The sequence below is a fragment of the Nicotiana sylvestris genome, chromosome 3, assembly GCF_000393655.2.
Source record: "Nicotiana sylvestris chromosome 3, ASM39365v2, whole genome shotgun sequence".
NCBI classification, from domain to species: Eukaryota; Viridiplantae; Streptophyta; class Magnoliopsida; order Solanales; family Solanaceae; genus Nicotiana; species Nicotiana sylvestris.
The window spans coordinates 39,560,144-39,587,945 of NC_091059.1; the positions used below are offsets into that span (position 1 = coordinate 39,560,144).

Consider the following 27,802-nt stretch of genomic DNA (forward strand, 5'->3'; position numbering starts at 1 on the left):
CTGCTCCTATTTCATATCAACATCAATCACAAAAGAATCCCGGCAAGGGAACAAGAGTATAATAACAATATCCCGGCAAGGGAAAACAATAACATACCGGCAAGGGAGACAATGTCATAACAATAACATTCTGGCAAGGGAGACAATATCATAAACAATCTTGGCAAGGGAAGCAACAACGATAATCAACATATTAAGCATGAATAAATCTCAACGGAGTCACAACAATTACAACACTAGACCCACGGGCATGCTTGACATAGACATATAGATACTCGTCACCATGCCTATATGTCGTACTCTACAATTAACACATAGCAAATAAGACACAACTCCTAATCCCTCAAGCTAAAGTTAGACCAAACACTTACCTCGATGCCACAAACACAATTCAAGCCTCAACTACCGCTTTACCTCTTGATTCCACCACCAATTCGCTTGTATCTAGCCACAAGTTACTTAACTATGTCAATAAATGCTAAATGAATCGATTCTAATGCATGAAAATAGGTTTTCTAAAGTTTTTCCCAAAAAGTCAAAAATCGACCCCGGGCCCACATGGTCAAAACCCGAGGTTCAAACTAAAACCCGATTACCCATTACCCACGAACCCAAATATATAATTTGTTTTGAAATTGGACCTCAAATCGAGGTCCAAATCCCCAAAATTTGAAAAACCTAAGCTCTACCCAAAACACCCAATTTCCCCCATGAAAACCCTTGATTCTGAGTTGAAATCATGTGAAAAGATGTTAAAGATTAATGAAAACGAGTTAGAAATGACTTACAACCGATTTGGAAGAGTACTTGTCTTTGAAAAATCGCCCAAAGGTGTTTAGGTTTTGAAAAGGTTTGAAAAATGAAAGATTTTCGCCTAAGTTATGAATTTGTAGGTCGCAGATGTCGCAATTGCGACCAGGGTTCGCAATTGTGAACCCCCTTCAAAACCTGTTGATTTCGCAAATATGAAGATTTTGTTGCATTTGCGACCAAGTGCAATTCCGGTCACCTTCGTATTTGCGAGGGACCCTTCGCAAATGTGATATCACATTTGCGATACAAACGTCGCTTTTGCGACCAAGGCCGCCCAGGTCGACTTTCGCATTTGCGAGCTAGGCTTCGCAAATGCGAAGCCTGCAGACCTGCAACATACCAGCAATTTCCTAAATCCAAATTTCACTCCGTGGCCTATCCAAAACTCACCCAAGCTCTCGGGGCTCCAAACCAAACATACACGCAAGTCCAAAAATATCATACAGACTTGCTCGTGCAATCAAATCATCAAAATAACATCAATAACTATGAATTTAGCATCAAAATCAAAGAAAATCTCAAGAACTTTCAAAGTTTCAAATTTTACAGCTAAGGTTCTGAATCACGTCATATGAAATCCGTTTCTTACCAAATTTTACAGGCTCAACTTAATCACATATAAGACATGTACTGGGTTCCAAAACGAAAATACAGGCCCGATACAATCAATTTCAAACATATTTCGTTTCCAAAAACTCATATATATTCCAGAAAATAATTTTCTTTAAAAATTCATTTCTCGGGCTTGGGACCTCGGAATTCGATTCGGCGCATACGCCCAAGTCCCATATTTTCCTATGGACCCTCCGGGACCGTCAAATCATGGGTTCGGGTCCATTTACCCAAAATGTTGAACGAAGTCAACCTAAATTCATTTTAAAAGTAAAATTCACAATTTTTCACAGATTTTCACATAATGGCTTTTCGGATACACGCTCAGACTGTGCACACACATCGAGGTGAGACAAAAAAGAGGTTTTAAGGCCTCGAAACACAGAATTTAGTTCTAAAACAACTGTTCATCCTCGAACAGACATAAGAAGCAAGTACCTAAGTGGGAGAAAAGATGCGGATAACGGCTCCGTATATCGGGCTCGGACTCCCGGGTCGCTGCCTCAACAGGCTGACCTCTCCACTGAACACGAACAGAAGGGAAACTCTTCGATCTCAACTGACGAACCTGCCGGTCTAGAATAGTTATCGGCTCCTCCTCATAGGACAAGTCCTTGTCTAACTGGACAGTGCTGAAATCTAACATGTGGGATGGATCAGCGTGATACTTCCGAGCATGGACATATGAAACACTAGATGCACGACAGATAAGCTCAACGACAATGCAAGTCTGTAAGCCACATCTCCCACTCGATCAAGAATCTCAAACGGGCCAATGAATCTAGGGCTAAGCTTGCCCTTCTTTCCAAATCTCATTATGCCCTTCATAGGCGACACCCGAAGCAACACTCGCTCACCGACCATGAATGCCACATCACGAACCTTACAGTCAGCATAACTCTTTTGCCTGGACTGAGCTATACGAAGCCTATCCTGAATGATCCTGACCTTGTCCAAGGAATCCTGTACTAGATTCGTACCCAACAACCGAGCCTCTCCCGGCTCAAACCATCCAACCGACGACCGACACCGCCTACCATATAAAGCTTTATAAAGAGCCATGTGGATGCTCGACTGGTAGCTGTTGTTGTAGGCAAACTCCGCTAAAGGCAAGAACTGATCCCACGAGCCTCCAAAGTCAATGACACAAGCTCGGAACATATCTTCCAAAATCTGAATAGTACGCTCGGACTGCCCGTCCGTCTGAGGATGAAATGTTATGCTCAACTCTGCTCGTGTGCCCAACTCACGCTGAACTGCTCTCTAGAAATGCAAGGTAAACTACGTACATTGGTCCGAAATGATAGACACGGGCACATCATGAAGACGAACAATCTCCCGGATATAGATCTCACCTAACCTAAGAATAGGATACTGCCACAGGAATGAAATGTGCTAACTTGGTCAGCCTATCAACAATAACCCACACTACATCGAACTTCCTCTGAGTCCATGAGAGTCTAACAACGAAGTCCATAGTGATACACTCCCACTTCCACTCAGGAATATCAATCTTCTGGAACAAACCACCAGGTCACAAATGCTCATACTTTACCTGCTGACAATTAAAACACCGAGCCACATATGCAAAAATATCCTTTTCATCCTCCTCCACCAATAATATTGCCGCAAATCCTAATACATCTTAGCGGCACCCGGATGAATAGAGTACCGGGAACTATGGGCCTTCTCTAAAATCAACTTTTGGAGTCCATCCACATTAGGCACACAAACTCGACCCTGCAGCCTCAAAACTCCTTCATCACCTAATGTAACCTGCTTGGCACCACCGCGCTGCACCATGTCCCTAAGGGCACACAAATGAGGATCATCATACTACCGATCTCAGATACGCTCCAATAAAGAAGAACGAGCGACTGTGCAAGCTAACACACGGCTAGGCTTAGAAACATCCAACCTCACGAACTGATTGGCCAAAGCCTTAACATCCAAAGCAAGCAGTCTCTTACCGACCGGGATATACACAAGACTACCCATACTGGATGACTTCCTACTCAAAGCATCGGCCACCACATTGTCCTTTCCCTGATGATATAAGATGGTGATATCATAGTCTTTCAATAGCTCCAACCACCTTCTCTGCCTCAAATTTAGCTCATTCTGCTTGAGCAAGTATTGCAAACTCTTGTGATCCGTGAACACCTCACATGACACGCCATATATATAATGCCTCCAAATCTTCAATGCGTGAACAATGGCTGCTACCTCCAAATCATGAACCGAATAGTTTTTCTCATGAATCTTCAACTGCCGCGAAGCATAAGCAATGACCTTGTCATCCTGCATCAACATCGCACCAAGTCCAATACGAGATGCGTCACAATAAACTGTATATGGCCCTGAACCTGTGGGCAAAACCAACACTAGCGCCGTAGTCAAAGCTGTCTTGAGCTTCTGAAAGCTCGCCTCACACTCGTCTGACCACCTGAACTAGGCACCCTTCTTGGTCAACCTGGTCATCGGGGCTGCAATAGATGAAAACCCCTCCACAAACTGATGATAATAGCCTCCCAAACCCAAGAAGCTCCGGATCTCTGTAGCTGATACGGGTCTAGGCTAGTTCTTGACTGCCTCTATCTTCTTTGGATCTACCTGAATACCCTCCGCTGATACAACATGACCCAAGAATGCAACCGAACTCAACCAGAACTTACACTTCGAAAACTTAGCATACAACTGACTATCTCTCAAAGTCTGAAGAACCACTCTCAGATGATGCTCATGCTCCTCCCGGCTGCGGGAATAGATCAAAATATCATCAATGAAGACTATCACGAACGAATCCAAGTAAGGCTTGAACACTCGGTTCGTCAAATCCATAAAAGCTGATGGGGCATTTGTCAACCCAAATGACATCACCAAGAACTCATAATGTCCATACCGAGTGCAAAAAGCTGTCTTAGGGATATCGGATGCCCTAATCCTCAATTGATGGTAGCCCGATCTCAAGTCAATATTCGAAAATACCTTGGCACCCTGAAGCTGATCAAACAAATCATCAATCCTCGGCAATGGATACTTATTCTTTATTGTAACCTTGTTCAACTGGCGGTAATCTATACACATTCTCATCGATCTGTCCTTCTTCTTAACAAACAACAATGGCACACCCCAAGGCGAGACACTAGGTCTAATGAAGTCTTTATCAAGCAAGTCTTGCAACTGCTCCTTCAATTCTTTCAACTCAGGCGGGGCCATACGATATGGCAGAATAGAAATGGGCTGAGTGCCCGGAGCCAAATCAATACAGAAGTCAATATCTCTATCGGGTGGCATACCCGGCAGGTCTGAAGGAAATACCTCAGGAAACTCACAAACTACAGGTACAAAATCCATAGAAGGAACCTCAGCACTAGAATCACGAACATATGCCAAATAGGCCAAACACCCCTTCTCGACCATACGCCGAGCCTTCATATATTAGATAACACTACAGGTAGAATGACCAGGAGTCCCTCTCCACTCTAAACGAGGAAAACCCAGCAAGACTAAGGTCATAGTCTTGGCATGACAATCCAAGATAGCATGGTAAGATGATAATAAGTCCATCCCCAATATGACATCAAAATCAACCATATCCAAAAGTAACAAATCTACACGAGTCTCAAAACCCCCAATCACAACTATACATGAACGATGGACACGATATACCACAATAGAATCACCCACCGGTGTAGACACATATACAAGAGCACTCAAGGAATCACTAGGCATGACCAGATACGATGTAAAATAAGATGACACATAGGAGTACATAGATCCTGGATCAAATAGAACTGAAGCATCTCTACTACAAACCAGAACAATACCTGTGATAACTGCATCAGAAGCCTCAGCCTCAGGCCTAGCTGGAAGAGCATAACATCGGGGCTGGGCCCCACCACTTTGAGCTACATCTTTGGGACGGCCTGCTACTGGTTGGCCTCCACCTCTAGCGGCCTAAGCTCCACCTCTAATACCTCTACCTCCACCTATAGCACCCCTACCTCCACCTATAGCACCCCTACCTCCACCTCTAGCTGGCTGGGCGGGCGATGGAATGCTCGGTTCCTGAACCATGGCACGAAAACCCTAGTGCTGAGAACTGCTCGGTGCTTGAGGGCAAAATCTAGCAATATGCCTCGTGTCACCACAAGTAAAACAGGCCTTCAAATGCTGGGGCTGACGACCCTGAAAACTCTGAAGCGGAGGTGCACTGATAAGAGCTGGCAATGCACCATAAGACTACTGATAAGAATACTGCATGTGAGAACCACGGCAACCTAAAGCACCGTGAGAAACTTGAAGTTCTGACTGAAAAGGCCTAGGAGGATGACCTCTACCATACTAATCCCTGCCTCCAGATAAGGCACCACTGAATCTGCTTGAATGATAAGGCCTCTTATCAGACCCCTGACCACCCACCTACGATAGAACCATCTCAACTCTCCTGGCCACATTGTCTACCTCCTCTTATCAGGCCTAGGGGCCAATTTGTTGATACTGTGCCCGAGGGGCAAACTTCTATTTGTTTACTTTACATTAATTACCTGTAAATTACTTATTTACTTGTTAAAAGAGGATTTTACTTGATTTTTCACTAGTTTAATGTTTTTAAATGATTTTACTGCTTCATTCTAGAATGCCTTGTGCCCTACGTGTTTTCTTACTTTCAGTCGTAATTTACATTTGTTAATCACTGAGTTGTAGTACTCACTTTACTCCCTGCACCCCGTGTGCAGATTCAGGCGTAGCTAGTTCCGCTCCCGAGTGCTGATTCATCCCAGCTTCAGGCGGATCTTCGAGGAGTCTTTAGGTACTTGTTGGAGTTAGCAGCCTGGAGCTCCTCCCTATCTATTTCCTTTATGTTCTTAGTTCAGTATTTAAAACTCTGTAGTTACATTTGAGGATTCCGAATTGTTAGATACTCGTGACTTGTGACACCCCGGTTAGGACTGTGTCGGGTTGTATTTCCGCTGCTTATTATCATTAAATCATGTTTTAGACTGCTTCTATATTGTTTAACTGCTTTAACAAGTGAATTAGGTTTAGTTGGCTAGCCTTGTCTTCACGAGAGGCGCCATCATGACCGGGTTGGGGTTTAGGGTCGTGACACTTCTATATGTTGTCATGAATTTGACACTTCTATATGTTGTCATGGATTTGATACTTCTATAAGTTGTCATGAATTTGTCCTTTCATGTAAGTTGTCATGGATTTGTCCTCCCATATGATGTTGAAGATTTGTCCTTCTATTTTTTTTGCCACGAATTATTCCTTCTATATGCATCTAATCTCCATTTTCCTTCAACAACAAAAAAGAAGGTAGAAAAAAAAAATACAAGTACAAGAAAGATAGTTACATGCCAAGGCGTGTCAGATTCCCAAATTGAGTTCAAAGTATCGCCTTGAATAATCTGGCATAACTCGAGCCATGATTTTTGGTGAGAACAAAGCTCTATAGGTCTAGTTTCTATCAATTAAAATGGTTTTCAATTCCAACATTCCAACATCGAGATAAAAAGTTTTATGTGAAACCGCAATAATCTGAAACTGTTGGCGCGTTAGAATGTAGAGCCGACTTTAAAAACTCATCTAGAATGATTCTGAAAGTGTTTAATTTTGAATTTCGGATATGTTGTATATCATAAATTCTCATTTCTGATAAATCAAACAGTTTATGATTCTGAGATCCTATAGCAAGATATAAAACTTTTGGTGAAGCCGCGATAATCTAAAATTGTTGGCGCGTTAGAATATAGAGCCGACTTCAAAAAATCATCTAGAATGATCTTAAAGTGTTTAATTCTTAATTTTGTATATCTTATAGATCTTGAACTCTAGTTTTTGATACATCAAATGGTTTGCGATTCCGTGATTCTTACATCACGATATAAAACTTTTGGTGATGTCGCATAAATCTAAAAGCATGACATAAATTAAGGCTAAATTCAAAAAATTACCTAGGGTGATCCACAAAGATTTTAATTCTAAATTTTGGATATGTTCTAGAACTAAAAGTCTAGCTTCTATAGAATCAAACAGACTATGATTTGGACTTTTCTACGCTAAGATATCAATTTTATACCACAAGATATACTGGCTAAAAAAGTGTGACGAAAATTAAAAAGAAAAGAAGAAGAAATTACCTTTAACTATTCCAAGCGTCAAAGGCAGATTCAAACCCTTCTTGCAACACCGTTTTTGGGCTCTAAGCCTTCTACCGGATCCCTATTTATAAATAAATAGTGGAGGTACTTTAAGTCCTAATGTGATACAAACTGTGACAATTATAGGAGTCCAAGAAGAATTATATATCCTAGTTCAATTGAAAGGATGAAGAGGTGTCACAAGTCCCTACTTTAGTCAAAATAGTCAAAGAATTTGTGGAGGCCCACGTGACTACATGAAAAAGTAGTATTCCAGTTTGCTTGTGACCATTAAATTTTCCACATGAAAAATCACTCTATAATTAAATACCTCGTGGTATTTATACGACTGGAGTACTTAATATTGTAAGTCATTTTTTTAATGAAAAATGTCAGACATTTGAGAAAGAAGATCTCTTCTTGGTTAAAAAATATAGCTAAGGAGGTCCAAGAAACTTTTAAATGGTTCTTTTGGCAGTATATCCCCATGAATAAGCAAGGATACTCGTGCAAGCTTACTTGACAAAATTATGTCACACTACTCTTGGGAGTAATTACTCTGAAGTAGTGCATGGACAACCAAAAAGGGATCTCAGAAAGAAGGATATTATACTTCAAGCCTCGTCTTGAAAGTGAAGCAAATCTACACCCTGACAAGTCTTTAAAGTAGGGGGCATTTGTAGGCATGCAAATTTTATTAGAATTAAATTTATTAAATAATTTAGACTATATTTAAATGCAAGATATATTAGGCCAAATAAATATTATGGGCTAATATAATTGAATCAATTATATAAGTCCAATACATATGGGTTAAATAAATAGGTCCAAATCTATTAGGCTATAAGTGATGACCCCATCTCATTAAGCCCAAGATGTCTTCTTCCTAGAGGCCCGGCTTGGCGCCACGTGTGAAATGACATGGCACAAAAGTCAGATGGAAGAGCCAATAAGATCATGCCACATGTCAAAATGACAAGGCATGCCAAGTCAAATTAAAAGGCCAATAAAATCGCGCCACATATGCAAGTGACATGTTCTGGCAAATCAAATGCGGCCTTGTCACATTTTAATTTCATTGATCGAAAAGAGTTTGTTCTCGTCATAACTCTTCCCTTCCACAACTATAAATAGGGGTCTTCATAACTCAGAAAAGATACCAGAAGTTATAACAAGAAGTAAGAAAGAATTTGTGGATCAAATGCTGCAAATTTCTCCATACGTTTCAAGCTTCAAGCAATCAAGTTCAAGCTCAAGAACGAAGAACAAATCAAGTTCAAGCTCAAGAACGAAGAACAAGTGAAGTTCAAGCTCAAGAACGAAGAACAAATCAAGGTCCAAGGAGTACGAGTTCAAATCAAAGTTCGTGCTAGTTGAATTCAAGATCATCATTCGTGGCGACAAATATAGATTCAAGATCAAACTCAATAGTTCTTGAATTTATTTACTATTGGAAAGAACAATCAGAGAATTCATAGAGATTGTAACACTCAAATATTTGAAATAAAATACTACGATTGTTGTAATATTTTTCATTCTTGATTTTATTTTCTCGGTGCAAATTTATTGTATACAGACACTAAGACCCATAACCATTTTATTCCCTCTCTTGCATCCAATAATACTTCAAACCAAAATGCTCACTCCGAGGAGACCTTCTGTGCATCCAAAGCTATTTCTTTCATCTAATACTGTAATGTAGAATCAATAATAACATAGAAATACTACAAGTCTCAGCACCATCTAAGAAAATCTCAAGTCTTAACCATACACAGATCCGAAAATCCTTATGTACCACATATTGAATTCTTGAACCCATTAGAACCTCCTCGAGAGTCGTCCTCTCTGCTCTAATCTCTAATGTACAGCCAGTACACACCAAATGACTTGTGCTCCATTAGCACACAAATAATTTAATAAGCAACCTCATCCTTAAGGAACTGATTGAATCCTTTCTCCTTTCGTACTACATCCACAACGGATATCAAACATGACTCATTCTACAACCTTCAGATATTAATAAAATATATTACATCAATGCATCTAGCAATTCTTTCACAAATTATCCTTGATGACACCCTTCTCAAATTGTATCCAACCCACAAGCATATCTAAGTCCAGGAACTACAATAGCACAATGCCCATATGAGTCGATTGTCGATGGTACTCCTGCCACTTGGCTTGAAACCACCGACATATCATCTGATGACCCACAATTTTTTTCTTAACCTCCATGGTCCCATACTGTTATTCGATTCAACTTCTCATAAGCTCATATAACACCAGTCATACACATTCCAAATCATCAGCTCAATTGCGTACTCATCCTTGTGACAGTCTTGCCAACTTTCTAAAGCGACCCGAATTTACATTGTTGTACATACATTCCACTTGATAAAAGAAAAACTCTTTATATGAGCCTTATAAGGACTATACAACCTCAAACTCGAAAAACTCCAGGAACAACTACTGGAGTTTGAGCTTAGTTTTTAGAGTTTGACATGTGTAATTAGAACTTTACCAATAGTTATTGAAGTTTAAACCTTTTTCTGTTCAAGCTTTAGGAACAATTCCTTAAGTTTGAATTCACACTGTTGGGTTTGTGCTTCCCGATAGTGACTCAATTTTCATGCATATACTAACGGAAACTCAGCAAATACTGAAATAATTTTGCTTTGGAAAGGCATCAATGCCTATGCAGAAAACAAAGAAACAAAAAAAAAGTTCCTTCCCTAAAAGAACAATAAACTTGCTAGATTTCTTACCGAGGAACATGGCCATAAAATCAATATTTGGGGTGAGAAAAAAGCTGCAAAAAAACAAAAAACTATTCAATTATAAACCTGTCAACTTTACTGACGTTTGATGATGCTTAGAGTTTGCTTCACTGCAATATTCTACTTATTTTATTCGCATGATCAATATGACCTCATCGCACTAGCAATAGTCAAAGACAATGCATTCAAACTTCAAGAGAGTTCCTGGAGCTCAAAGTAATAATAGCTTAAAATTCATGAATTTCCTGGAATTTCATTGTACATTTCAAATCCAGGAACAATTGCTAGAGTTTTGAGCTATAAATTTTTTAAACTCGAGTAATCGTCCCGAATTTTTCGTGCTTTATGTATGGGTATTTTTGTCTAAACTTATATTTTGCATTAAAGAGTGATTAATTTGTCAATACAGTGTAAAATCTGGCTAAACTCCAATAGCCGACCCAAAAAATATCCCACCCAACTAATTTTTTCAAACTTTTTTTTTTGCTATAAAGGTGTACCTTTAGGCTAAATGAAGAGGAATAATTAAAATATGGGCCCGCGCATGGGTCAGCCCATAGATAATTTATAATGGTCAAACTTCAAACACAGGAGTAAATACGATATAAGTACAAATATACTCGATTTTGGGACCACCAAAAAAAGTCAAACCTACATTGTACAAAAATTTATAAAATTTATCTACTTCAAAATGCATTTCCGAATTCGCATATGATTGCTTCAGAATTCACATTTGAAGTTATAAATTTATGGGTTCAAAATGTGATCTGAAGCTCTTCTATGTCTATTCAATGCAATTTCAGAATCAAATATGAAGTTCTTCCATCTTTCCAATACAACTTTAGAATCAGGATTTAAACTTTTTCTATTTTTTCAATGCTAACTCCACAATCGAATCGAAGTTCTTCTATCTCTCAAAAAGTTTATTTTATTAGTTTCAACAAGGTCACCATCGAACAAGCTTTCCCTAGGTTCAATAACAGTAGGTTTTGATTTCTCTAACATAATCTAAAAGTACCAACTCAAAGTTTCAATTTTTGTTTTAATACAAGGAAAAAGAAGAATAGAAGCAGCAACAGCAAACAAAAAGCAACGACAGAGAAGAAAAATGTACGCGAAGTTACCTAAATATTGTATATTAGTTTAAAAAAAATTGGTACATTCTAAATTGGGGCAATCATGATTTTTTTTTGAAAATATGGAGGAATGAATAAAAAGGAAAAAAAAAAATAAATGGATTGAACTCCGCCACATTGGAGTGACAGCCGTCAAGTCAAATTTGGATTGAGCAAACAAAAAAGAAAAATCAAAAAGTAATTTTGGGCGTCCTCCTTTCCCAGCATTCGCTTTCCCTTTCACAGTAGAAAAATCAAACCCTTCATACATAGAGATTTATAGAGAGACCCAGAAAAAGGGGGATACCCACTTTCTCAATGGACGCTGCAGCAGTTGATAGGATCATTGAGAAGCTAATAGAAGTCCGATCATCGAAGCCTGGCAAATTGGTGCAGCTGTCCGAGTCTGAAATCAAGCAACTGTGTGTTGCCTCTCGTGATATCTTCCTCAAACAGCCCAATCTCCTTGAACTTGAAGCACCCATCAAAATTTGCGGTACTAACTATTCCCTTTAACCACTATATATTGGAACTGTATGCATTTCTTGGTGAGATATCGTTTAACCCTTGCTCTGTATAACTTTTTGTTACCTTGTAAAGAAAAAAACATTGCACCGTTTTACTTTTGTATCAACTGACTGGCTGGATACACCTTTCTGTTTTTTTTTTGTTTTGACTTTATTGAGTTTTGCTCTATGGTTGCTCGAAGTTTCTCTCTAAGTATTAGGTAGGTTTAGAACTGAGAACCTTGTTCTATAATCCCTTTGATCCCGTTAACTTTAGAAGGAAAAATGAAACTGAAAGGTTGTCAGTCTAGGCAATCGTGTTAAAAAGCGCTCCAAGTCTATCGAGGCTCGAAGCAAAAAACGCCATTAAAGTGTGGGCTTTAGTTAAAAAAAGGCGCAACGAAGATGCTAGTATTTTTTCTTTTATTTTGTAATTTCTAATGTTTGATGTTTGTCAGTCTGTATATCCATGACTTACTTCTTGAAACATGCTACATGCTTTGTCTGGTGAAACGTGAAAACTCTAGAATCCCGCAGATTCTAATTTACCCTAAATATTTTGAGTAAAAGGAGATTTATCAGAGAAAGTTCTGGTCAACTCTGCAGCTCTGCTGTGTTTGAAATGTTGCATGTTTATATCATACTAATCCAATACGACGTATTAAGAAAATATCATGCAGATTGCAAAATGTGTTTGCTCTGGCCTAATGTTTAGGACGCCGTCTCTAGAATATATTGAGGTTTCAAAGTGATGTTGTACGAGTTCGAATAAAACTATAATGGTTTACTTCGAGGAAAAACCACCACCTCTGAAGCTGAATTCCTCTAGGGATTTGGTGCCTCTGGCAATCCAAGTGAAGAATAATGTTATAATACGATGAAAAGATCCACTATCTACGTTAAGTATACCTTCCACTGGAGGGTGATCCATTGCCACTGCTATAAGTCCTCGCTGTTTACCTCTGCTCTTTTTCATCAGGAGATTTCCTTATTTGGCTACTTCCCTTTTTTCATCAGAAGTAGGTTACCATTTTCTAATCAACAGCTCATCATCTTTTTATCAGTTGCCATTCTGTGTCCTATTTGTTATTTAGACGCGTTAGGGGAACAAAACTATGGCAGGCATCATGCTTTTTTTGTTCTTCTCTGTTGCTACACATTTTTTTTTTGGGGGAAGCAGTATACTAGTGTTAACTTGTACGGGTTTCAGTTTTGACTTCATAGACCTCTTTCTATTCAATTTTTGTAAGTGACATGTTGAAGTAGCTTTTGTATGTGCACGGATTACTCCTTCAGTTAGATTAGAGATGTTGCTTAAACTCCATTCGTCAAATATGAAGTCATTGGTTAAAGTTGCATTTAACTAGGGGCGTCACTGCTCTATCGAAAACAAGGGGTGTCACTGTTGTTTCGAGAAGATGCTGATTTTTTGGTTTATATATTGCATATAACTAATATTAGATTTTTCCCGAACCATCCCAATTTTCTCGGTTTTACGGCGTTATCTGTTAGGTTCAGTTAATTTGCAGTGCTTAAGTTTTAAAAAAGACGCATAAGAATATTTACTAGGATGCCTCATTTGTCATGTAAAATAAGAAAATTTAACTTAACACTAAAAATTATAAAACTCTCACTACATTTTGCATTACCGATATAAAAAAAGTCTTTACTATTAAACCAAGAAAACTAGTAAGTGATTACTTATAAAAAATAAAAAAAACTAGTAAGTGATATTTATGTTAAAAGTAGAAGACCAGATGAGCAACAATAACTTCTCTCTGCCGTCATCAGAAATGTCATTTGAAAGCTTTGACTTCTGTTAGTTGGAATTAAACTTTGGCGTCTGTTAGTTGTTGAAGCCAGGGATGATACTGGATCGCCAATAGAGGTAGATGCCAACTTGGGACCGAGTTGCGATCCTTTTGTTCTGCTGCAGGTTAAGCCATGAAACTGGCTTTTGCAGCAGTTTTCATTTGATATCATCCTCAGCATGGAGACAAGAGTGAACAGTGACCATAGTTTCTCGCAAAACCGAATGGGGATGTTGATTGAGTCTTGTGCTCTCCAACTCTTGAGGAGTACAGTTCAATTGATACCTTGTCAAAAATCACTAAGGATTTTAATTGTTGCACCAGATTCTGGCGAACTGGAACCTAATATGACACCTCAAGTTAGTGATTTTCATGAAGATAGCCAAAGTAATAAAAAGAACATAGTTGATACATTTGTCAAAATAAATAAGAAAAATAATAGAATACAGATGTGGTAATTTACCAGGTTTGACCTATAATACATACTGAGAAAGAAGGTGGAGAAAACACTCACACCAGTGGTTGCCTAGATGTCTCCAGTAGGACGAGGATGGGATTTCCTCCCAAGTTCTGTGTCTGAGCGAGCTTATGTATCTCGAGTGCATGGCTCAAAAGTTTTATTGAGGGTGCTTTGAGTTGTTTTTAATCGTCTCGTGTTGTCTACTGAAGGAATCTGCCTTTAATGTCCATTTGAAATCTTACTGTGGTTCATCTGGATTGGTTACTTAGGGTGGTTCTCTGTATTGTGCCATTTGTAGTTAACATTTCTCCAAAAGAAATGGATAGTCAAGCACACATTCCTTTTATTGTGATGGTTGTCGATTGACATGAGGCTAAGATTGGCATAGGGACGGGTATGGTATTATTGCCAAGTGGAATTTACACAGGTAAACTGACAGTGTTGAATCTTTATGTAATTCTCGAGCTCTCCTATTCTCTACCCAGGAAGTTGAGGAAGATGTTCATTGCTGTGCCTTGACTTTTACCAATGTTTTTTTATTGGTAATTTTTATTTACCAATGTTCAATGGATGACCTGCTCGTCTTTAAAGCTTCAAAATGAATCGACTCAGCCTTTACAGGCTCATATTCGACAACAATTTACTAGATTGTTACATAAAATATGATATATCAACCCTCAGGGGTTGGCCTGGTGGCAATTGACTTGAGCCTTGGGGTTTGCTCCCTTTTAAGGTCTCAAGTTCGAAACCCACTGGGTGCAAACAATTTCTGAGGGCCATCGGACTGGGTAAAACCTGAATTAACCGTGGTGCACTTGCGGGAAACTCCTTGCCGAAGGCCTGTGCACCCCCGGGATTAGTCGGGGCTCTTAGAGACTCGGACACCCGGTGCAAATCAAAAATAAAATAAAATATGATATATCAAGACAAAGGAAAACTAAAATTAGGTGGGTTAATAAAGAGGAACTAAAACAAATTAACTTCGTTTCTTAAGGGTACTTTTTTTCTTGATAAGGTAAAGATTTTATTAATAAAGGTACCAAGATGGTACAAAGGTTACATCAAGAGCAGCCAAACACCTACAGCAGCAGAACTTCAGTTACAAGTTTGCTAACGAATCCAAAAACTCTAAATACTGATCCACACTCTCAACTAAATGTCTAAATGTTGTTTACAGCAAAAAAATAATTTTTGCATACAATTATTTTTAATTCTAGAGATTTCCTCCTATTCTCAAAGCAAGCATTGTTTCTTTCTTCCCAAATGGTCCAGAAGATGCATAAAGGAATGGTCCTCCAAAGCTGCTTCTTATGGGTACTACATGCAGTGCATTTATTATGTCTTGTAGTTCCATAAAACCCTGTCTCTATTGCTTTTCCATATCTCCAAATTTTTGGTTGACTCCCTTGCTAGTTGCAAATTAACACAATATTATGTGCAAATAGCATGCGGCACGGAACCTCGTCCTCTATTTTATTGGTTAGCTCATATCTAATTAGGGTAAAACAAGTATGAGTTGATGGCAGATTTGGGTGTGAACTCATGTTTATGGGGCATGTCCTGCATCTCCTCCCACTTTTCTTGTGAGTACTCATTTGTACATATCCTTTATATCATTTATATTCTGAAAGGAATTCATTTCTTCTCAGATATCCACTAAGGAATTTTTAGTGACGCGTCGTCATATGCTTTCTCTACATCACTAAATATTATGTCAGTTGCTTCCTATTAGTATAAATTTCCATAATTATTTTTAGTGAAAATGTAGACATAAATCTATTGTGGTTCTTCGTCACCTTGTAGTGTCCCCAAGTTTATGCTCATTATTCCAAGTCTGTCATATAACTCATAATTTTAATACCATAGTAGTTTGTGCGACTTTGAATATCATTTTTGTTCTGATAAATCAAAAAGTAGGTACTCTTCCTCCAACCTTTGGGCCTATTTCCTCTCCTTAATAAACTTTGAATAGTTTGGTTAGTGATGTTACTCTAACTAGGGTAAAGACACATCCAAATCTCTATGATACCCTATGGACCATGGGCTTTTCTCCCTTACATTTTCTCTGCTACTCCTTTACTTGAGCAGACCTAATTCCCAGCAATCTAATGGATATGTATGTGTTATTGAATCAACGGGCCAAATGACAATTTTGGTCCACAAGTTGCATGGAGAAGACCATCACAGTTAATTGCTACGAAAATAACCTACCAAATGCAATATGGTAGTGCAGTTTCTGATATTGTTGTTACTCAACAAATAAAATGGGGTCTACTCTTTAATCAGGATTGATCAGCTTGGTGCTACATATAGTGTACGTGGAACCTGCAGCAGTTTGAGGACCCATCGATGGTAGCTGCTATAATAAAATAGAGAATGAGTGACTTTGGGATCGGACTAAATTGTCTGTGGTGGATTAAAGAGGCATCACAGCACTTGCACAATATCTTACTTGGTCTGACAATGGTGAACTTGTCCCAAAGGAAGACGGTTTTTTTTTATTGTGGGGGGGGGGGAGGGGGGTGGAGAAGAAAAAGATGCCATGGCGATGGGCATGCCTAGGGTTTTTGGAAACGGAGCTATGATTCAACTATATAAGAAGCCAGTGCGGAAGTATGTGAGAGTGTCTGATGTGAGATATGCAAATTCGTGATTATTAAATTGACTGAACTACTTGAGCTAGGTAAATCAGATATACTCCAATGTAATGAAGTAAGAACAAAAAGTTGTGCCTTTTTAATATATAATGAACCAGATTTAGTTATTTAATACAGTCGAGGGTAAGCTAACTATTGCCTTTTTCTCACTTAAGTTTCCTTCTGTGTTAATTCCTCCTTATTTACATGTTTTTTCTTTATCTTGTTTCAGGTGACATTCATGGGCAGTACAGTGACCTGTTGAGGCTTTTCGAATATGGTGGTTTTCCTCCGAAGGCTAACTACTTATTTTTAGGTGATTATGTAGATCGTGGCAGGCAGAGCTTGGAAACAATATGCCTCTTGCTTGCCTACAAGATTAAGTATCCTGAGAACTTTTTTCTGCTTAGAGGAAACCATGAATGTGCTTCAATAAATAGGATATATGGGTTCTATGACGAATGTAAGCGCCGGTTCAACGTGAAACTGTGGAAATCCTTTACAGACTGTTTCAATTGTCTTCCTGTGGCAGCACTTATTGATGAGAAGATACTATGCATGCATGGGGGTCTCTCGCCTGATCTTTCTAGCTTGGATCAGATAAGAAACTTACCACGTCCAACTGCCATCCCCGATACTGGTTTGCTTTGTGATTTACTTTGGTCAGATCCCGGTAAAGATGTGAAGGGGTGGGGGATGAACGATAGAGGAGTTTCATACACCTTTGGCCCTGATAAAGTTTCTGAGTTTTTGTCAAAGCATGACTTGGACCTTGTCTGTCGTGCCCATCAGGTAAAGGAACCTTGTTTTCTTTGTCCTGCTGTGCTTTTCCTCTGAGGTTATTGATTTGCATCTTTTTTTTTTTTGCAGGTCGTGGAAGATGGTTATGAATTCTTTGCCGAGAGGCAGCTTGTCACCATTTTTTCAGCGCCCAACTACTGTGGAGAGTTTGACAATGCCGGTGCTATGATGAGTGTTGATGAAAACTTGTTGTGCTCTTTCCAAATTCTTAAGCCAGCTGAGAAGAAAAATAAGTTTGTGATGTGATCAAAGATGCTTCCTACTTTTACAGAGGTAACTCTCTTCTCTGTCCTTGTCATAATGGCTGCTGACTTGAATCTAAACGTTCTCTTGTTTAGTATTTACTCAATGATGTCTACACGTTCTAGTGGTGGAGGAGTAGGTACCAGTTAAAGTGCTTGTTAAAATCCATCTCTGCGACATCTGTATTTCAAGAGTTGCCACAATAAATGGCTGTCGCTCTGTGCCTTTAACCATACTTGTGAGTTTTACAGTGATTTTTCTGGTTGGGGGGGGGGGGAGATCGTTTTCAAACTTGAAAGGATCTAGTTGGATTATAAATATCAAAAGAATAGCCTTTATTTGAAAACATGCTTGATATATGGTAAGCATCCAATTAACCAAACGTTGGTTTGGTATTCAGCACTAGCCAGAAATGAGTATTACCTGCACGCTTATGGTAAAAAATTAATGGAAGTTTAAGATTTTAAAGTTCTATAATGTGGATCAGTTGATTAGACAAATTAATTGGGCTGGCACAATGAATTGGTTGATTCAGTTTATATTAGACACTAAATTTCTGCTGTTTCGTTCTAGCTAGCTTCAGTTTATGTATTTTACTTCTTTTAAAACAGGTTTCTGGCTCTATATGTTTTTTAGCTGTCGAGTTCTTTCTCCTTTGCTCGTTTTGTTCCGTTTCCATTATGTTGTTCATTCATTCCTTGTATTCTCTTATCTGTTCCTCTTGTTTTCCCTTTCCTGGCCCGGTTTGTTTTGCCTCAGGGCGACCCTTTCCTCTAGCGCTAACATGTCCTTTTAACTGTTGCAGAGTAATTTGCTGTGAAGCAGAGGTCATGATATCGTCTGCCTTCAAAGGTTGTTGAAGAAGCAAAGATTGCCGTGCTTGGTGCTTATTCCAGTTAGTTTGTTACTATGAACTGGGTGGGAGCATCGGCAGGAAGGCATTGTAGAACCTCTATATTTGTTCTGGTACAAAACAGTCTAACATGTACTAATATATTATTGAGAAATTTTATTTGCACTTGGATGGATAGAAAACTCGCCATTTGAGCACGGAAACCAACATCTCTTTTGCCAAACTCCAGTAAGATGGGGAACAATTGAGAGATCGCGTATTAAGGTGCTGACACACATTAGGTCTATTACGCTGATGTTTATGATGCGGAGGAAATGCCTACTCTTTTGGTTGCTCAAAATAATTTTAGGCTCAGCTGCTGCTTGGCCTGAGGCAGTTGGAAATTTTGTGGGCATTGTGTTGCTCCTCAACAGAAAGCGCTTTCTCATTATAGTTCCATTGTTGTGCAACGGGGGAAGATGCTTCAATTTCTGTCGTATTTTGTCCTTTTTCAATCAGTTGATTTATGCCCGGAAGAATATTTAAAATCCACCATGCTTCTTTTTATTTTCCCCACATCTCAATTCTAAGCTTGTTGGATTCGGTTATATGAATCTTCATATCCATTTCATCCCATTTGGATCTAGATTATCGCAATACTCAACGAATTTAGCTTGTCTAACGTTAGTAGTTCCTTACATATCCCCTAACATATGAATCTCAAACAACCAAGATTTCTCTGCAAAAGCCTGATCGCTCCCAGAATATACTGAAGTGCGTGCAGTTGGCTGGCAGGTTATTTATTGCGCACACTACAACAGTGTGGACTAGGGCAATTCTCCTAACCTGGATGAGACCATGGCGGCTAGCAGTGTGCCCTCCTTCCTTCATTGCAAGATTGTGCCATCTAAGCAAAACTCTAGACCAACTTTCGAGGTACAAGTTCAAACCATCCCAATACCTGTTTCCGTAAGAATCCAGACTATACAGCGTTTTTTTTTACATTGGGGGTAAAACACTTCCTAATAAAGGCAACTTCATACCCAGGGAACTCGAACCTGGTTAAGGATGAAGGAGTACCTACCACTCCACCACAACCCTTGACGGTGACTATACGACACTTGTTATGCAATATATGATCAACTATATCCCTAGTTTAGTGTAAGATAATCTCGTAGGCCAACTGTATATTAGATAGTAGTTAGAGAGGTTTCCGTTATGATATTTCCTAAGAGTGACTCCATGTGATAATCTTTCGTGCTATCCTATTGGCTTTTCCATGCTAGTTGTTGATTTGGGCAATGTTGGGCGTGAGGCGAGACGCTTTACTTCTGACGAGGCGAGACGTAAGCCTTGAGACATGGGGCGTAAGTCCCACAGATCATTAAATTTTACTAATTTTAAGATAGTATAAAATAAAAAATAATTATAAAAATTACATTAACATCACAAAATTATAACAAATAATGTGTTTAAAATAGTTATAAATTATAATTCAATTATGAATAAAACGAAAAGTATGACGTATATCATAATATGCAAATTAGCTTCAACGTCGTTACAACTCAAACATCAAAAGTAATATATTCGATACAAAATCTTATATGTATCTCTTAAGGAGTAATGAATCTTGAAAGAATTTCGATATTATAATTTGATATTTTTCTTAAAGTACTCCTTTTATTTAATATGCTTTCTATTTGAAAGAGAATTTATATACAAACATAATTCACAATTTAAATATGATTCTCTAGCATCGTTTATTTTTAAGTTTCAACAAGTTAATAAAGTGGCACATAATTCACCATACAATATCATGGTAACTAATTATTTGTAAATAGTTAGTAACTAATACTGAGCTATTAAATTAATAAGTATTGTATCTCGTAAACGTGAAAAAAATAATATTTAGAAAAATAAATATAAAAAAAATTATGGACTATTATATAGTAAAGACATAATAAAAGTTAATAAACAAATACTTTTTAAATGAAAGATTTATTTAAAATTAACTAATTACAGTCTTAGTGGATAAAGTGCAATAATTTTTATTTTAATTATGACATAGAATACTCTCAACTTAATGATTTATGATTACGAAAAAAGTAATTTTGAATAGTCAACGTTTTATTAAGAAAATTTGAGGATTTACAAAGTTAGTTACGTACAATTGCATAAAGTTCTATTAGCCAAGCCCAGTACGCTGGGCGTTGGGCGAGTTCGGGGCGTAAGCTCAAATGGCCGAGGCGTAAGTCTCACGGAACTAAACCCCACACATAAGGCCACGGATGTTTTACGAGTGCTCCGCCCCGAACGAGCTCCGGGCGAGTCCCAATTCTGCCTTTTAAAACAGAGGACGGGGGTATGCTTTGGAGATACATGGTTAAGACTTCCCAGTTGGAGAATTTATGTATATTCTCTGATTAACATCTTTCATTTGTTTCAAAAGGAACTCAAAAGGGGTAAAACAGTGGCGCTGGAATACAACTATTGAGTCGACCAAAACTATATTCGCATTACCCTGTTTTCGCATAATGTCTCATGTGGTCTTGGTAATTGGTATGCATGGTCATCGTTTCAGTAACCATGACACAAGTAAACAATATCCCTTCTTGTTCTGACTACGAGTCTATTTGGCTTAACTGATTTAAAGTAGTTGATAAGCTTTATCAGTGGCGAAGCCAGAAATGTTTTCAAGGGTATTCAAACTTAAAAGAAGTAGAAAAAAATTCCGACAAAGGGTGTTCAATATAGGTTTTATATATCTAAAACAAATATTTTACTTATATATGCAGTGTAATTTTTCAGCGAAGGGTGGTCTTGCTAAAGGTGGCTTCGCGGTCCGCCTTACGTGCTGAAAATAAAAATAAAAATTTAAGTACTGAAATTGATTTAATAAAGAATAATGGCGGACCCAAGATTTTATTCAAGCAGGGTCAATAAAGTAAATATTGTATGTTGATTTTTTTCCTTTCCCAATAATGCCCATAAAATTATTTTCATTTTGAGATGGTGTTAAATACACAAAATAAACACTAAACTCGACTTTATGACATGTAAAACAATTAAAAGACATAAAAAAAACAATAAATACACCAGCTTTGCATATACAAGTAACTTTTAAATGTTACTATTTACAAATAATAAATACTATAGCATAAATTGTATTAGTAAAACTTAAAATACTCCATACGACACAAACAATGTAAGTTTTGAAAGAAAACTGAGCTAACAATTTTAATATATTATTTAAATTGAACTAGTAACATAAGAGGATAAAGAAAAACGCTAACTGTAATAGTTTACTTACCGTTACTGGTGTGGTTCTCTCTTGAACAGGAATTGTTTCCAAAATGACCCCGCTTGACCACTGAGCCGACTATTTATCTCAAAAATACGAGTAATAATTAAATTTGATTAGTAATTTTAAAAATATGTGATTTAGTTCAATACAAATTAATAATCAAGAAATATGAAGTAGAAATGAAAGATAAAAGTGAATCAATGTTACTCAGCAGTAGTAACCTCGAGCTTCGTGACCTCGAGGTAGGCTTAGAATAATAAGAACAATTAAGTAATAAAAGCAAAGTAAGAACAGTAGAGCTAAAAGACAATGCTGATGAACAGTGAGCAAGAAAGTAAAGAGTATATTCTTTGCTCAATGATTAGATGATGTTACAAATGATTGGGGTCCCCTTTATATAATAGGGGAACCCTAAATAAGGAATATTTCTATTTATAGTAAGGAATATTCTTGGTACAACTGTCTAATCGCCTAGTACAGAATCGTACAATCCTATTCTGGGATTTGCTTCATGACATTGGGGACGTGGCAGGAATCTAGCTTATTCTGGTACAAATCCATAATGGTACTATTTCGGGGTCGAGCATACTTGGCCCCGGTGTTCCTCGAACTTCCATCCCAGGACCTTGCACTCTGTCTTCGAGCTCAAGTTTGGTCAACCGATCTCGAACTCGATCTCGTTTGGACTCGGACTTCGGACTACCTCTCGAATACATAGATCGAAGGCATTCGATCTTGACCATATACAAATAATCCCCGTCTTTCTTAGAATAAGATGATAAGAAACGATTTGATCCTCGTTTTCCCGAAATCTTTATTGATGATGTCATTTTTGTGATGCAGGCATCCGAAGTGAATGAAACGTCCCGTCGGTCCACTTCCCCAAAACATTGAATGCACGCTAGTATTGGTTGCCACTAGCGCCACCAAACCGTCGTTGCCCTTTTATAAATATGAGGCTATTCCTTTGAATAAAGAACTTTACTCTTTCTTTACATCTTTCCCTTCTTCATCTCTTTCTCTAATCACATGTTTTCACCGCCTCTTTAAGCGCCGGAAAATGCCAAGTTCTTGTAAAAAATACCACATTCTGATACCACCTATATTCTTTAGCTTAAAATCATGGCTAAAACTTTCAAAACGGTCCCTAAAAAGGATAAAGTGTCGTCTTCTTCTACCTCTCGGCCGGCCAAATCGGTGACGCTGCCAACTCTTAAGGAAATCACCCCCGACCCTTGTGTGATAAAGAATGACTTTAGCATTGAAAATCCCCACGATGTCCCAGGCCGATGCGAGCATGCATCTCGATATCTTAGTTTGATATCGGAGAAGCATCTTAAAGATGTGAAGAAAGACTGTGGTTGGGGAGATGAGGTCGTGGTTCAGATCCCGAGCCTCAGGGAACACATTACTACCCACGTGGAGGAGATTTTAAGTGTTTATACTTACCCCTTCACACTAGGTCCCCTTGATCCGGTGGTGATCGACTTCTGCAAAACATACGAAATCACCCTCAGCCAGATTCATCCCTCTTTTTGGCGCATTGTGATCATGCTGCGCTACTTTTCCGAAAAGGCCGAGGGGTTGGAATTCATCCTCAGCCACCTGATTCGACTGTATCGGCCCCAGCTGTTTCAAGGGCTTATCAAGCTGCAACGTCGAACAAGGAAAGCCTTCTTTGCCAGTAATGATGAAATCAAAGATCGAGGTTGGATGAGACGGTTCGTCAGAGTAAGAACTTCGGATGTCATCCCTAGGGACAAAATGTCGTTCCCAGAGAAGTGGAACTTTAATCATAAGTGGAGTTCTTTTTTGCCAGTATCTATTCATATTCCGCTTTCACATTTCATAATGCCTTCACCCTTTTTTGGCAGCCACCACCTGGGCGCCCCACGCGGTGCCCGATCTCAAGGATTGGGTCCAAAAGTTAGCTGCCACTTCCTCCTACGATGAGCGCAAATGGCGTGAATTATCGAAGGGCCAGTGGGAGGCCAAGAATCATGGTAAGTGATTTTCCCAAGTTTTTTAAATACTTTTCATATGTTAGTGGTGTCAATTTATTCACGTTTACTTGTGCAGGCCTCAAAGATGTATCTGAGATGAGGCCGGCTCCGCCTGGGGAAGGGACCAAGTCTTCAATCCTAAAGTCTGAGAAGGACAATAAAAGAAAAAGGGTTTCGAAGCCTGAAGACCCTTAAGACAAGAAAACCCCAGCCCGAAGGCTGCGAAAGAGATTTGCTCAAGCGGGCGCAGATTCGGCCCACGATTCTCCGAATGGCGAAGAAAATGATGGTGAAGAGTCAACGTTGGTGCCTCGAGACAGGAAACCAATCGAGGCCGCCAAGCCCTCCGAACTAGAAACCTCATCCCGTGGTGAGGGAACCCCAAAGAAAGATGTGGGTAAGGCCCCCATGTAAGATCATTCCTCCACCTTCAACAAATGTACCGAAGGGGGCAAATGCGGAGACCCCCGAAGCCAATGAGAACGCCCCTAGGGAAGAGCTCGGGGCCGCGACAATAGGTCATTCCCTTTCTTTTCCAACTTATTCCGAGGGGGAAATCGAAGAAGCTAACACTCTGCGTATGCCCGATCCGAGCAAGGTCCTCGAGGAAGATCCATTTTAGGGTTGCTTTGCTGGGGTCGAGGATGCCACTGACCTTAATGATGCATCCACCATCTTTGAAGAGGCTCAACATCTCCTTTCTCGGGTAAATACTTACTTTGATCATTGTAATTTTCTCTTTCTCTCTTTTCTTTTGATTGATATATCTTCATTTCACGTATAGGCCATCGTAAAGTTCAGAGCTGAGCTGAGCCAATGTGAGGCCGAGCTCAAGAAATTTTCAAGCGAAGAGAAGGCCCTTAGGCTCCTCTGTAGCAAGAAGGAAGAGGAGCTTAAGGATCTCCGGGCCGAATTGGCCAAAGCTCGAAAACCGAGTTTGAGCTAGATGAGCAGGTAACTATGATTTTAATAGAGTACGACCTTCTTGGCCCTAATTCGGAGGCTAACACTTCGATATCTCAGTTGCAACAAAAGCTAGAGATGATTGGGCAGCTCCCAGGTGAGGTTGATCAAGTTAAAGCTGATTGTCATCGATGGAAGGAGAGCATGGATCAACTTGCTACCGATAAGGAAGTCATTACAGCCCAACTGGCCTCGGCTGAAACTCAACTCCGAGGCATTAAAGTGAAGGGTCTGGCCCAGGCCAAGAAAATTGAGGAGTTAGAGGTAGAGCTAGCTAGAGCTCGGGCTTAAGCTATACAGGCTAAGGCCGAAGCTGAGAAGACGAAGACTGCGGCCGATAAATCCATTATCGTATATTTAAGGGATTTCGTGTCCGTTCAAGATGAATTGAGGGAGGCCTCCGACCGGGAGGAAGGGAGCAATGATTTGGCCAAGTGCCAGGCCCAGAGGGAGACTCTCGAAGAAATCCATGCCCGAGGGTTCGACCTTGCCGAGGATATAGCCGAGGCAAAGGCGCAGGAAACCGATGCTAGGTTTCTTGTCTCTTCCGATGATGAAGATGTAGTGAGTGGCTCCGGGGATGGGGAAGGTGAAGAAGATGTTCCCGAGGGAGAGGAGGCTCTCGAAGATAGAGCTGCTGAAGGTGCAGTTCTTGAAGATGACGCTCCCGGGGGTGTGACCCTAAAAATAGATTAGGTTTTCTTTTCTGTGTAAGGGCCCCTTCTGGGAGTTGTAAACATGTTTTGTAAAACAACCCCTCATGAATATATAGTATCTTTTTTATCTATTCTCAAGTTGTGTTGGATTTTATTTTGTTTTCTTTTGCGGAAGATTTCGATGATTCAAACAATCAGTCCGAGTATTGATTCGGACTCAGAACATAATAAACCCTTAGGTTTTTATTGATCAATATAATACCCCTTAAGATTTTGTTAATCCTCGAGCTAAGCTTAAATCAATTCGATGTGAGCTCGGAATAATGGGACTCTTGAGTTCGAGTTGAGTGAGAGCGAGGTCTCGAACTCTATATATTTTGGTCCTTAAGCTCTTTTAAGTTGGCCCTTAGGCTCTTATATATCGGCCCTTAGGCTCTTTAAGTTGGCCCTTAAACTCTTTAGGTTGGGTTGTTTCGGCCTCTAAAATGGCTATAATTTTTCCCTCTTTCCGGTTAAAAAACTTAGTAAAATTTTTTGTATGCCTTAGCATGTATTTTTTGTACTCGTTTGGGTTTTTTGAAGGTTCGACGTATCGGAACCTTATTAGTAATTTGTTTGTGTAAACATAATCAAATACCTCTTGAGGTTTTTCCGAAGGCTGATGTTATCAAAGCCTTTGGATTATTCGAGGGCTAAATTTATCGAAGTCCTTAGATTTTTTAGGGGCTGAATTTATCGAAGCCCTTTATATTTTGCTTTTACCGAGGGTAGCCTGATTTAACTGATTTTTCAATGTTTAAAGGCCTTTAATTTATAACGAAAGTAGGATGTCTCCGAGATGCATTATTTTGGCCGTAGCCATATGATCGTAGTCTTTAGTATGGCAGCAGCCTTCGAGTTTGTCACTTGGACTTGTTTCCCGATAATTTTCCGAACTTGTTCGAAAAAGTTAGTCCCCGAGTATATTGTCCTTGGCCTTTGTTTTGAGGGGGTGCCTCTTTGAGGCCTTATGAGTCCGAGTTTTCAATGACTCACATATACTGACTGTCGATGATAGTCCCCGAGTATTCAGGGGTGCTTTTATGCTTTGGCCGTTGAGCCGTTTCCCATAGGATTATAAGTGTAGAACTCGTATAATAGTAGACTTCTTTGAGACACAAAGTGTTTTTGATATTAACATAATGCTTCTTCAAATAATTTATACATGCATACATGATTTGCCGTCAGGGCTCGACTATTCTATATGGACACAGTTCATCTGACCGTTTGGCCCATTACAAAGTTTTCCTATCGAGGCCCTCTTAGGTGTGAAGTATTTTCCTTGAAAATATAACCTTCGAGGGTGATGCCCCCCAGTATTCGAGGTTGATTAAAAAGAATCATTGGATACTGTTGAGTTCTCCTTAGGTATCACGTAGTTCTTGCCTTGTTAAAAACCTTGCCAGTAAAACCCATTTGGGACAAAATCGGACCTAAGGGAAAAAGAGACTAGTGCAACGCATGCTTTAAAACCTAAGGCCTTCGTATAACAAGGGTGTCTTCGAGATCGCATGCCTTTGATAGCTTCGATCGAAAATCTGTAACAAGTTAGTTTTAAACTCAAATGTACAAAAGGATAATGTTATACCTTAGAAGTAGTATCGTTTGAGCAATGATATGTTCCAATTGTTTGGCAGTTGTTCACCTTCCATCATACTAAGTTTGTAAGATCCTTTACCGATGCATGTCGAAACTGGCGTTGGGTTCTCCAACCTCGACAGGGATGAGGGCCTCGGAGCCATATACTAGAGAAAACGGGGTGGCCCCCATGCTAGACTTCGATGTCGTCCGATATGCCCAAAGGACCTCGAGTAAAACTTCTCTCCATTTCCCTTTTGCATCGTCCAGTCTTTTCTTCAAGTTTTGAATAATAGTTTTATTTGTTGACTCGGCCTGTCCATTTTCGATTGGGTGGTATGGTGTCGACAAAATCTTCTTTATTTTATGTGCTTCGAGGAACTCTGTTACCTTTCCGCCGATGAATTGCTTTCCATTGTCACATACAATCTCGGCGGGTATCCCGAATCGACATATGATGTAGTCCTAGATAAAGTCAATAACTTTTTTTTCTCGGACCTTCTC

The 27,802-nt window shown here is 39.2% G+C and overlaps 1 protein-coding gene across 1 annotated transcript; it reads left to right on the top strand.

Annotated features, from left to right (window-relative positions):
• Positions 1–11,611: 11,611 nt before the first annotated feature.
• Positions 11,612–18,979, top strand: LOC104231669 (serine/threonine-protein phosphatase PP1 isozyme 3). Its single transcript, XM_009784701.2, has 4 exons — positions 11,612–11,962; positions 17,112–17,671; positions 17,750–17,953; positions 18,729–18,979. The coding sequence occupies exons 1-3, from the start codon at positions 11,785–11,787 to the stop codon at positions 17,924–17,926; spliced, it is 915 nt and encodes a 304-aa protein (XP_009783003.1). The 5' UTR covers positions 11,612–11,784; the 3' UTR covers positions 17,927–17,953; positions 18,729–18,979.
• The last annotated feature ends 8,823 nt before the right edge of the window (positions 18,980–27,802 follow it).

Coding starts and splice junctions, on each gene's coding strand:
- LOC104231669 (XM_009784701.2), top strand. CDS start 11,785: ATGGACGCTGCAGCAGTTGATAGGATCATTGAGAAGCTAATAGAAGTC. Junction 11,963..17,111: donor AGCACCCATCAAAATTTGCG/GTACTAACTATT, acceptor ATCTTGTTTCAG/GTGACATTCATGGGCAGTAC. Junction 17,672..17,749: donor TTGTCTGTCGTGCCCATCAG/GTAAAGGAACCT, acceptor TTTTTTTTGCAG/GTCGTGGAAGATGGTTATGA.